At 40.8% G+C, this 12689-nt stretch overlaps 1 protein-coding gene across 1 annotated transcript in view; it reads left to right on the top strand.

Annotated features, from left to right (window-relative positions):
• The window catches only part of B4galt6 (beta-1,4-galactosyltransferase 6), a 60879-nt gene extending 48705 nt beyond the window's left edge, over positions 1-12174 (top strand). The window contains exons 5-9 of the mRNA XM_031365054.1: positions 371-487; positions 6468-6655; positions 9281-9403; positions 9582-9683; positions 10176-12174. Coding sequence (XP_031220914.1) covers positions 371-487; positions 6468-6655; positions 9281-9403; positions 9582-9683; positions 10176-10323 — 678 coding nt within the window. The 3' untranslated portion in view covers positions 10324-12174. The remainder of the gene's footprint in view (positions 1-370; positions 488-6467; positions 6656-9280; positions 9404-9581; positions 9684-10175) is intronic.
• The last annotated feature ends 515 nt before the right edge of the window (positions 12175-12689 follow it).

Genomic DNA, 12689 nt, shown 5'->3' with positions numbered 1-12689 from the left:
TTTTTTTTTTTTTTATATTAGCAAGTTAACAATATGACCAATTGAACTCAAATTCAGGAAGTAAATTAGAAGACACTTGAGCTTTGCTAAGGTCGGCATCAAAGGTCTGGCAAAGTTTGGATCCTAGAAGTTAAGGATGGGGTTGGGTGGGGTGGTGGAGGGTGGGGGGCTTTAAGAATTGTTCAGAGCTTCTCTGTTTTTCCCAGCTTTACAAGGCCATACTGGGTGTACAGGTAAGGGCCGAGCCTGTGTATGTCTGATGAGACTATCACAAGGTTGGCTTGAAGGCTGGCTTTCAAGGCTCAGCACTCACAGGGCTTGTCGCAACGCTACCTTACCTGTGCTGCAGGAGTTCTGTTCTGTTTTGAAGGTGGCAGTTCTCATCCCCTTCCGCAACCGCCATGAACATCTTCCAATTTTTTTCCTGCACCTGATCCCGATGCTCCAGAAACAGCGGCTGGAATTTGCCTTTTATGTCATCGAACAGGTGAGGAGGACAGCTTTCAAAAATGGCAGTAAATATTCTTCAGCTGTAGGATCCAACGAAATCGTATTAGGGATTGAATTTGCTTTTTGCCTTGTAATAATTGCAGTTTGGTCAAATGACTTGGGCAATGATTATGCTTGACTTTGAGATGATAGTATCGGTATATTTATGCCTTTATATCTTTGCCTTAGTGTTTGTTTTTATTGCTGTGAAGTGGTCCCCATGGCTACAGCAACTCTTATAAAAGAAAATATTCAACTGGGGATGGCTGATGGTTTCAGAGGTTTAATCTATTACCATAGTTGTGGTGAGAAGCATGGAGGTGTGCAGGCAGACATGGCACTGGAGAAGAGCTGAGAGTTCTACATGTTGATTCATAAGCAGCCACACTATGTTTAGCTTGAGTATAGAACTCAAAGCCTACCCCACAGGGCGCACTTGCTCCAGTAAGGCCATACCTCCTAACAGTGCCACTCCCTGCGGACCAAGTATCCCTGCGGACCAAGTATTCAAACACTGAATGTCTGGGGTCCATTCCTATTGAATCCCCCACACCTACGTATTGAATTGTCAAACTGGTTTGTAAATACCTGTGGCTGATTCTTACTCTGCAGAATTAAGTGTTGGACTTGTAATATTGACCCACTTCTGCTTTTCTTACATATGTGAGTTTGCTTTGTTCTTAACCTCTGCTAAGGGCAGTTTACTTGGGGTATTGCTTCTTATTAACATTGGCTACTTGGGAGTATTTAGTCCTGTGCAACTGTACGGGACTCATGGTGGTGCAAGTTGGAATGCCATCAGTGCCCTGTCTTATTCTGAATTATGGATGCACTCATTATATGAATGACCTCAGACACACCCTCTCTGTTTTAATTTCTGACCTATGAATTTCAATGCATAAAGCAAAGAGTAAAGATTTTACATTGTTTTTTTCAATCTAAGTATTGATAGTCTTGCTGGAGAATTTCTTTGGAAGGACTGCTGACTAGCCTTGAAAGTTAATATTGCCTTGAAATTATTAGCTAATTAAGGATTCTTGAATAGAGCCAAGTAGTTAAAAAGAGAAATGGTATGTAATGGGCATCTTCTTATTCTGATTTTATAGTTTTCTATTTTCAGAATTATGTTTCTTGGGAGCAGAGCCTTGGCTGTTTCTCTTGTAGACATACATAGCTTGTCAGCCACACTTAGGCCGATTTCAGTGATAGAACACTATCCCTTTCACAGTAGGGGCCGACTCGGTAAGTAAATGCTCACCCAATGACTGACAGACAGGTCAACATAAATTACACAGAGAATCAATCTGTAGTCCTCAGGATCCCTTCTAGATGGGAGCCTAGAGTTCTTTCTGAACAAGAGGTAAACAGGAGAGAGTAGAATTATTAAATAAATACTGTCAAAGCAAAACAAACTTCATTCCATTTGCCCTGAATGGATACTATGCAAGCTGGCATAGTCTACTTAGGATTGAAGTGACTTTGCTTTACTCTTGTGGCCTGTGCCTTTGTTCAAAGACCATGATTATACATGTAATAAAATGATGTAGTTACTTTATTGTATTCTTTTAAGGGTAAAGTGCTGTGTCAGAAACCTAATGTAGTGTAATAACCCTTGAAGGGAGAGCTTTCCTACTGCCTTTTGTCTCTCCCTACTGTGACCTCAGCTGTAGGCATGGTATTTTTGTCCTAATGCACACTGACTGTTTCATTTCTGTTGCTGTGATTAAAGTACCCTGGCAAAAGGCAGCTGAGGAGAGAGGGCTTATTTCAGCTCACAATCCCAGGTTATAGTCTATTACGGCAGGGACTTAGAGTAGTCGTCATGTCCTCCGTCAAGAGCAGAGAAGCAAGGGCTTATGTGCTCACCTGCTTGCTGGCTTGGCTTAGCTTCCCTTCTCCACTCACACAGTTCCAGACTGGCTGGAAATAGGACACCAACAGTGAGCTGAGTCCACCCACATCCACTAACTTAATTATGATCCCCAGGGACAGCTCCATGGCCTAACCCAATATAGACGTCCTGTCCCTCTTTGAGACTCTGTTCTCAGGTGATGCTAGGCTGTGTCAAGTTGACAGTCAAACCTGACGGTCATCCTGGCCTTCCCCATCACATTGCACCTTTCCAGCATGAGTCCCCGCTGATGGGTCTGTAGCGTTTCATTGCTTCTTTCATTTATCTTACTGATTAATGGTGTTGATCATTTGTGTGTGTGTGTGTGCCTTTGCTGTTTATTTGATTTGGAAGTCTCTGTTTAGTCTTTTTTCTGATATTTTAATTGAAGTGTCTTTTTGGTTGGGTTGGGGAATTCTTTGTGTGTGCTCACTGTAGGTGACTCGTGAGTCATACTTGGCAAGTGTTTATCTACAGACTGTGGTCTGCCCTTTAATTTTGGTAGTATTTGTTTTCTCCCCTTCAGTGCTGGGATTAAATGCAGAGCCTTGCCCCTGCTATTTCAGTATTCTGCTGGTGAGACACAGCCCCAACTCCAGACAGGGTTTTATTAAAAAGCAAATGTCTTCATTTTGATAAAGTCTAATTTGCTGATTATTTTTCATAGTTCCTGCTGCTTGTTTTGCAGCTGAGAATGGTTTTCTGACACTTTCAGAGTATTTTCCTCCAGAGCATTTGTGGTTTAACTCTCATATTTGGGCTAGTCTTTATATCTGAGTTAGTCTTTATATGTGGTGTGAGGTAAGGGGGAAGGGTTGTTGTTGTATTGTTGTGTTGGTTTTTTCTCTTGGCTGTGGGTTTTAGTTATTCCATCACCGTTTATAAAGCAGGGAATCTTTTCCTCATTGGCCCCTTGGTTGGAACTGAGTTCCCATACACATACATACATACATGGAACAGGTATGTAAATCTATTTCGAGTCTTTCTGTCCATTAAATCTGATTTTTTTTTTTTGCAAGTTCACCCTCCATTTTTTAATAGAATATGCAACAACATTAATACTGTACAAAGTGTGTGGCCTATCTTGTATTACTAAAGGCTGCTTTTTGTTTGTTTGTTTGTTTGTTTGTTTTTTGGTAGCATTTACTCAGATTTTTACTGAAGACTGAAGAATATCCAATTAGAAGTTTTTCTTCTGTGGTTTATTTCGAATTAAAAAAAATTCTCAGCTTTTTGTATGTGCTTTACTCCCTCCCCTAGAACTATGACTACTCACACACTCCCATAGCCCCCCCATTGAGACAGTTTCCTACTGTGTAGCCCTGCCTGGCCTGATTGGTGTTCAATATATAGACCAGATTGGCCTTGAACCAGCATTAAAGGTGTGTGCAATGATGCCTGACCTAAGTGTGTACACTTTTCAACTTAGCAACTTATCCTATAACAAAATTGACTTTTTTTTTGTAATGATAACAAGTCAGAATTTTAAGCCACCTTCATGACAGCTGTAGTTATGGATCTGCATTGGTTTCAGAAACCGCTAGTTTCTGTTTCTGAAGCATCATTTACCCATAGCATGCAGGGATGAGCTGGCACTGCGTTTTTGACAGCACACACTCTGGAGTTCAGTATGTTGAATGATTTTGTGTATGTGATGAAGCCATCTACCTGAGCAGTCTGTTAGGTCTGAATCTCAGCCTTGATGAATACTAAATCGGCAACACATGTTTGATAGCTTGTGGCTTTGAATATTTGTCAATTTTAGAATAAAATGAAAAAGAAAGGATATTTAAAAAGACTATAGAAAAAAAATGGCAGGAATCGGGAATGTATGAACTCTCCTGCCACAGCAAGTAGCTAGAAGCCTGACTTCCAGGTTCTAAAGTAAGAACAGTAAGGGTACTGTGCCCCGGGACTGTCCACTCAGAATGCCAGTTCCAGGAGTACACGGTCATTTTCAGTCATTTGTTGATGAAACACACACACAGACACACAGACACACACACACACTTTTCAAAGATCCTTCTGAAAAAGGATCCTTGTTCAAAGCTAGCCTTGAACAAATTAAGTGAGCCATATAAAAGACACGAGTGGTCAAGGTCATGAGGCAGAAGCCTGGATGGTAGTCACATGGCTGGCCCATGAGGACAATGGGATTGAGTCGAGGAGAAAAGGAACAGAGAAAGGATTTGAAATTTCTATAATTATATTAGTTACTAAAGGTATAGGTTATATCAACTGGCCTTTCTAGTTATACAGAAAAGCAGTTATCTACTTGACAAAGAAAAAAATCAATTCAGTCAACACTGAAGAATATTTACACAGTATCAATAATAATGTTACAATTTATCTTCCTTTCCATCTTTTTTTTATTAGATATTTTCTTTATTTACATTTTAAAAGATAATTCCCTTTCCCGGTTTCCCCTCCAAAAAAAACCCCTATTCCATTTCCCCTCCCCCTGCTCACCAACCCACCCCCTCCTGTTTACTGGCCCTGGTATTCCCCTACACTGGAGCATAGAACCTTCACAGGATCAAGGGCCTCTCCTCCCATTGATGACCGATTTGGCCATCCTCTGCTATACATATGCTGCTGGAGCCATGAGACCCACCATGTGTACTCCTTGGTTGGTGGTTTAGTCCCTGGGAGCTCTGAGGGTACTAGTTAGTTCATATTGTTGTTCGTCCTAAGGGGCTGCAAACCCCTTCAGCTCCTTGGGTCCTTTCTCTACCTCTTTCATTGGGGACCCTGTAGTCAGTCGAATGGATGGCTGTGAGCCTCTATTTCTGTATTAGTGGGGTACTGTCAGAGCCTCTCAGGAGACAGCTATATCAGGCTCCTGTCAGCCAGCACTTGCATCCGCAGTAGTGTTTGGGTTTGGTGAGTGTATATGGGAAGGATCCCCAGGTGGTGCAGGATGACCTTTCCTTCAGTCTCTGCTCCACACTTTGTCTCTGTATCTCCTCCCACGGATATTTTGTTTTCCCTTCTAAGAAGGATCGAAGTATCCACAGAAGTCTTCCTTCTTCTTGAGTTTCTTGTGGTTTGTGGATTGTATCTTGGGTATTCCGACCTTTCCATCTTTTCTATTTCACTACAAAAGACTATGGTTTCTTCATCCTGCACACCACACTGAGTGACATCTCTCACGAGGTCACGCTCTGGTGTTGGCTGCACTGCATGACTCCTTTACTTCTGCCACAATTCTTTTTCTTGAGTTTTTGGAAATGACTTTGTAAAATTTGTTAAGGCGTTTGTAAATGTCCTTAATTTTCTTTAGATGCCAAACCAGATGTTGCTGTTTCCCATAGACAGAATCATCAGTGTGAATAAAGGAAAACGGTTACAATGTAGGAACTTGGGTTTTTGTCACAAGTTCCTGTCTTGTGTCAGTTTAAAGTGTTCTTAGCTTATCATAAGTAGGGATAGTGTGTAAAAGAGAAACCATTGTCTGTGTACTGTACGGTAGGACAGCTACAGTAGGGAGGAGGCTGCATGTGTGTTGTCTAAAATGTTCTTGGCATGAAAAAGCAGGATATACTTACTTTTAGTTGTTTAGGATATTCTTTGGTATCATATTTTTATTATCTTATATTTAGCTTTTGGTCTCACATAGTCTGTGATCTGGCATATTTGAAGTAAAGCAGAAATACAAGTTGACGTGTTCATCTGATGTACATTGTATCAGTAGAGGAAATAGTAACCGCTAACCATTTTTCTTCTTTGTCACCAAATATGTCATAAATGTAAACAGTATGCAGTCATATGCCCCATAACAATGTCACATGTCAATGGCATCATTCATATGACATGGTAGTACCCAAAGTGTATCACCCAATGATACAGCAGCCATAGTTTGTGTATGTAACTCTGGGATGTCTGTACATTAATCAATCCCTGACCCCTCAGAATATACCCTCCATTGCAAAGTGGTGCCTGGCTAGGTTCCATATGCTTCTGACTTGTTTCTTTCATTAACGAGACATAATTATTACTTGACCATGATACAACAAATTAAGAAGCGATAGGAAAGCATCATGTGACCAAGTCTGAGTACATTTCTGGTTTTCTCTGCTCTGTGGAGACCGGCACACAACCGTTCAATCGTGCGATGCTCTTTAATGTGGGTTTCAAAGAGGCCATGAAAGACAGAGCCTGGGACTGTGTGATCTTCCATGACGTGGATCATCTGCCCGAAAATGATCGGAACTATTACGGATGTGGAGAGATGCCACGGCACTTTGCAGCAAAGCTGGACAAGTACATGTACATGTGAGTAGCTCGTCCCCTCTGGATGCTGTATAGTGTGGGCTTGCAGCAGCATGCTGGGCCTCCATCTGAGCCTGCTCCACAGCCTGAGCAGCATCGTCCCCCACTCCAACATGCCCTAGGAAGCCAGGACAAGGACTGGTTTGTCCATTTGAGATTCTCCAGGGGTTGAGTTGGGGAAGAGACTGGCTCTCATAGTGAGCACATAGATTTAAGTCTTGGTTTTTACCCTTGGGCCTTGCTTACTCACTCAGTCCTCTCAAGGTTGCTTTCCTTTTCCTTGGACAATAGAGCCCATCTGTGGGACAGCTTTTGGATCCTGATCCTACGATGTGATGTGTTAGCTGTGTGACCCGTGCCTGCTCTTCCTGCCTCCCCTCCTCTAAGAGACAGTTCAGGGTCCAGACTGCCCTTCTGCAGATTGCCTGCTCTTTAATTATGTGAAGCAAATGCCCCCTGTCGTGTGTGTGTGTGTGTGTGTGTGTGTGTGTGTGTGTGTGCATGCTTATCAAGAGTAGCATGTATATATATACACATGTGTGTATGTATCTGAAGGCCAGAGCTTGCTGTCAGAGCTTAGTCATTTTCCATCTTATTTTTGGACTTGGAGTTCACCAAGTCATTTAGCCTGGATGGCCAACAAGCCCTGGTGACCTGTCTCCTTCCCAGTGCTTGGGCTTTAGCGCACACACAGCTTTTTATGTGGGTGCTGGGAATTCAAACTCAGTTCCCCGGGCTTACATGGCAAGCATTTTACCTTCGGAGTCATCTCCTGATGAGACTCCTATACAATATTTTATTATGTAAGTAGTTGTTAATCTGTAAAATCCGAAACACTCCAGTATTGTCAGATGGGAACTTCTCAGTTACAGGCCTTACCACAGGTAGTGCCACCTTGCTATACCCAAATACCAGCTTTAATTGGCAGATGTGCATTGCACACAGTGCCACGAGGATGTAGCACACCGAGGGCTCAATTCACCTCCTTTCTTCCTCTCTTTCCTAATTTTCTCATCTCCCTTCTGCTAGGGAGTCATGCCCCCACATATAGATACTTTTACACAGATAGCTTGGGGGGGGTGTTGGGGGCGATTCTTCTTTTATGGCTGACAAAAAACCCATTGTGTATACATATTCTAAAAAATTGCAACAAATGTTGGTGAAGACCTGGAAAAGAGAAGGTAGACATGTAATTAGCCCAGCCGTTGTGGGAATGAGTATGAAGGTTCTTCAAAAGCAGCGATCCCTGCTGTGTAAATCACAGCCATATCCATTGGAGCAGTCCGAAGGTTTAGACACAGGGTGGAAGCTTGTTGTTAAGTCATGAAGGGCCGGGCGGTGGTGGCTCACACCTTTAATCCCAGCATTTGGGAGGCAGAGGCAGGTGGATTTCTGAGTTTGAGGCCAGTCTGGTCTACAGAGTGAGTTCCAGGACAACCAGGGCTACACAGAGAAACCCTGTCTCAAAAAACCAAAAAAAAAAGTCATGAAGGATGGTAGCAGTTCAGGGTCTGGGCAGGTCTATGTCCAGACAGTGATCACAAGTAGATGCTCACAGAGATGGCTTTGCTCTGACCCGGTACCTGCAGGCTTTAGTCTCCTATTTGGACAGTAAGATAAGCACTATTAAGATTTTGTTCTTTTTTTTTTTAATAGTGTTGTTTAATATATTTCTGATACCTTCATTTAACTTAGACTTTTTTTGTGTGTGTGTATACAGAATACAACTCTCAAAAGTTGTTCTCTGATAAGTATCCCCTCCACAGGGGATATGCCACACAAATAAATAAATACAGTAAACATTTAATATGTTTCAAAGTTTGACCAGCTCCTTGGAATCTGAGTTAAAGTAGGGAAAATATAACTGAAATTAAAAATATTTTCCTAAATACTAGTGTTTTAAAAATAAAAATATTTGAGGCTGGTGAGATGGCTCAGCAGGTGAAAGTGTTTGCAAGCCGGCCTGACAAGAGCTTGATCTCTAGCACCCATGTGGTAGAAGAGGGAACTGACTCCCACAAATGGTCCTCTGACACCCCCTCAGAGGTGTAACATGGCATCCACCCACAATAAGTATGTGAAAAAAAGTTTTAAAAGTATACATTAAATATCTATGAGTATTTTGTTAGTTTAATCCAAACAGGTAAAAGTTAATTTTAGAAATAGAAATTCATTTCAAAACTAAATGTGCTTCTTCCTGATTTATATTTTTATTTATCCTATTCTGTGTAACAAGTAATATTCTATAAATAAAATCAGTTAATATTTTAAAATGCTTTCAGCTTAGCAAAGTCTAGCATTGCATTGGTAGTTACTAATATGTTTAAGCAAGTTTTTTGTGAGAATACTGTGCACATTTTGAACACTGGGTCTTGAGTCATAAAAGTACTAGTAAATTTCAGCTGACACGCATGTTTTGATTTTACATTTGATTTAAGTACTTGCTTTAATATCTTATAAAAATATTTCATATCTCAGTTCACATTCTCCAGAATCCATTTTTTTTTTTTTATCAACTTGTTTTTTAAAAAATAGAAGTCTTTGTTATAGCGTCTGAGAGGTAGGGCAGGGCATGTGTGACTGGCCGTCCTGATGGGTGTGGACCGCTGTGTCCTCTTCTCGTTCCAGTCTTCCGTATAAGGAGTTCTTTGGTGGAGTGAGTGGCCTGACAGTGGAGCAATTTCGGAAGATCAACGGCTTTCCCAATGCCTTCTGGGGGTGGGGAGGAGAGGATGACGACCTCTGGAACAGGTATGTTGAGGCACAAGTAGCTTGGGAACTCAGGTCTACAGTTTGTCTGTCTCTGGTAAATCGCACCTCTCCTAGGAAAGGAGACTGTGGGCTGGGAAGCTTTGGAAGTTCTCAGAGTTGGTGGTGTTCCCCGTTTTTGTTCTGAAATTCATTTAATTTATTTTATGTCACCCTGCAGAGTTCACTATGCTGGATACAATGTAACCCGGCCAGAGGGGGACCTGGGAAAATATGTATCTATTCCTCATCATCATCGAGGAGAAGTACAGTTTTTAGGACGGTGAGTTTGATGTCATCTTGAGACTTCAGGGCTTCCAGATTTTAATCTGCTGCATGGTTTGTTGTTGTTGTTGTTATTGTTGTTTTAAAGGAACTTTCTTTCATGATCAAAGGTCTCTGACAAATGTTTTTGGGCTACAGTTATAGGGTATGTGTCTCTGCCTGTCTCTGGGGGGTAGTCTGTGCATGTTTGTGTCTGTGTGGTGTGTGTGTGTGTATGTGTGTGTATATAGAGGTAGAGACAGATGTAGACAATCATGTCTATGTTCATATCTAGCTAACTTCTTATTTTTAAAATGTTTCCCTCACCTAAAATATAATCTAAGTTGCAAGAGTATAAAATTCTCTCTCTCTTTTTAAGGTAACCTGTTTCTGACTAGTAAAAGTCTAATTTAAAATAATGGCTTAGAGATTTTAAAGTATGTCTTTAGTATAAGAATGACTCAGAATATATTTTCCTCTTTTCAAAACATTTACTGCTGTTTTCCCTTAGGTATAAATTACTTCGGTATTCTAAGGAGCGTCAGTACATCGATGGATTGAACAATTTATTATACACACCCAAAATACTGGTTGATAGGCTGTACACAAATATATCTGTAAACCTCATGCCAGAGTTAGCTCCAATTGAAGACTATTAAAAGAAGTCATTCTCATGGTGGGGTAGACCACAGTGCTGGATCGTGAACTTGGCTTGGAGTGCCCTCACCGTGGAAGTTAGAGACTGGTGTGCCTCTCAGTATCCCAGTCTGTAAAAAGAGCCAGCAGTCCTCAATGTTTACAGCGCAGGCTCCATCTGTCACACTCCCTCACTCTCCTCCCTGCTGGGAGCATTCCCCATGGCAAGCACTGTAGAGATAAGAACCCATTGCTTGGGATTGGAAGTGAAGAAAACTCCCTACACAGAGAAGATTTTTATACTGAAATCTATAATTTAATTCAAGAGAATGCTTTTATTTCCGTTCAAACCTATTTTGTACATATGTGATGTAAATTAAATGTGTTCAAATTGTTGGAAAATAAGATGTCACAATTTTGCATGTAATTGGTTATGCCTTCATTGGACTTTTATAGACATTTTTTATTTGCATGGGGAAAAAATGTAAATTTATGTCACCAAACAAAGGTTAAGCCTTGTGTGAAATGAAGGGACTGTCAGAGACGGACAAAGATAATATAGTAACTGTTCTGTTCTATTGGTGTTCAGCTTTAGACCTTCAGCCTCATGGGAGGAGGCACAGTCAGTCCTCTGAGGCTTTGAAGGAAGGAAGGAAGGACTCCCATAGCTTTTCTTCCAGCCAGGATTACCTGTTTTGTTCTGTTTGTTTTTTTCCTTGCTTGCAGTCTCATCAGATCTTGCCGAGTCAACAGCCATATTGTTTATGCATACTGCATGAGTATTACCAAGAAAATGTTCACAGTTGTAAAGTGACGTGCTGTACAGGACGTCTTCATGTTAAATGTCTCGATGTACCTCCGCGTGTCAGGGATTTTGTGCCTCAAAAAAAAAAATGTTCCCAAGGTTGTGTTTATACACGGTATATATTTTTTTCAATCTCATAATGAACAACATTATTATTTCCACCTTAGAAGGACCAAAAGAAGGTATCTTCTTTTAAAAACTTTTTTTTTTTTAAAGAATGAATTTATGGAAAATCCAGTAGTGCTTATACAGATGAATTATACTATTAGATGAGAAATTAGATGCTCTATTTTTATGAAGATAAATGCTTAGATTAAAACAAACTTCAACTTTAATTCTCAGACGTGCATGGTTCCCTTTCACATCAGCCAGTCATTCCAACTGTTTTTTCCCTACTTTCAAGAAATCTCTGGTGTTATTTAATTTTTTTCACTACAAGTATAATTTAATGTATAATTTAATGCACCATTGCCACCAAGGTCCTGGGAATTGAACCTAGGGCCTGTAGACTTACCTTAAAATCGGTTAATTGAATGTATGGAAACTGTGGCTTCTGAAATAGGTTTCACTACTTAGTGCCAAGTCTGCTCATCTCCCCCCCCCCCAACACACACACTTGGGTGAGGTTTTCGATGACCAAACAAGAACAAATCCCAGACAGTGTTCCTACCTTGAAAATGATCAATTATAAATATTCTTGAAAAATAGCCTATGCTCTCATGTAAGATCTTATCTCCCATATTTAAACAAATTAAAAACAACATCGTCTGTCAGGTGAACCCTAAGAGTGAGAGAATTCTGCATGTGAGAAAGTTTGCTCCCCATGTCTAATGTTGAGTGCTTAGCATCCAGTTGTCATTGTCTGTCATAGTTTTGGTAATGCTGATGGCCACAAGTCAAACCCTACAGTAATAATTAAAATCCTTACACTGGAGAAGATGGATACCCTATCTGTCGTGACAGCAATCTTTCCATGTTTATTCTTAGAAGTGCTTCTAAAATATTTACCTCCCAACTTTTTTTGGCTACTCAAAATAGTGAAAAAAAAATCACAACTTCTGGAGATGAAGACGTTTATATGTTATCAGTTTATGTTCTGTCTCTTGTGGCTAATGAAGTGTTTAATTTGACAGAATGACAGCAGAATGTGATGTTAATGTTAAGGCGTGTGAGACAGGGCTCTAGGTGTGTGATGAACCAGTGCTGGCCTCACAGTGCTGTGGAAAGCGATACCATGTGGAATCCTATTGGGGGAAACACACTTTATAATGTGGCAGGCTGTCCACAGCGGGATGCCTTTTGCATTGATACATAGTTCACCATTTTAGGAAAATTTCAGAACTGGTCATCTGCCTTACTCTCTTAAGTCTGGCACTAATATGGCTTCCGGAATTGGTTATAAGTATTTTTGCTCTATCTTCGTGTTGAATCTGGCAGGTCAGCCTGTGAGAAACGCCTTTTCAAATTCAGACCTGGAATTCTTTTCAGTAATGAATAGTGACCTATATATGTTCCCATGGATGACAGTTTTGCCCAGTTACCATGATCACATGACAATAAATATCTTCCTTACGTGCTAGCACA

This window comes from Mastomys coucha, unplaced genomic scaffold, assembly GCF_008632895.1.
Source record: "Mastomys coucha isolate ucsf_1 unplaced genomic scaffold, UCSF_Mcou_1 pScaffold13, whole genome shotgun sequence".
In the NCBI taxonomy this organism is placed as follows: domain Eukaryota; kingdom Metazoa; phylum Chordata; class Mammalia; order Rodentia; family Muridae; genus Mastomys; species Mastomys coucha.
Note: the sequence above shows the minus strand (reverse complement) of the source record. Positions and strands in the feature narration are given on the sequence as shown.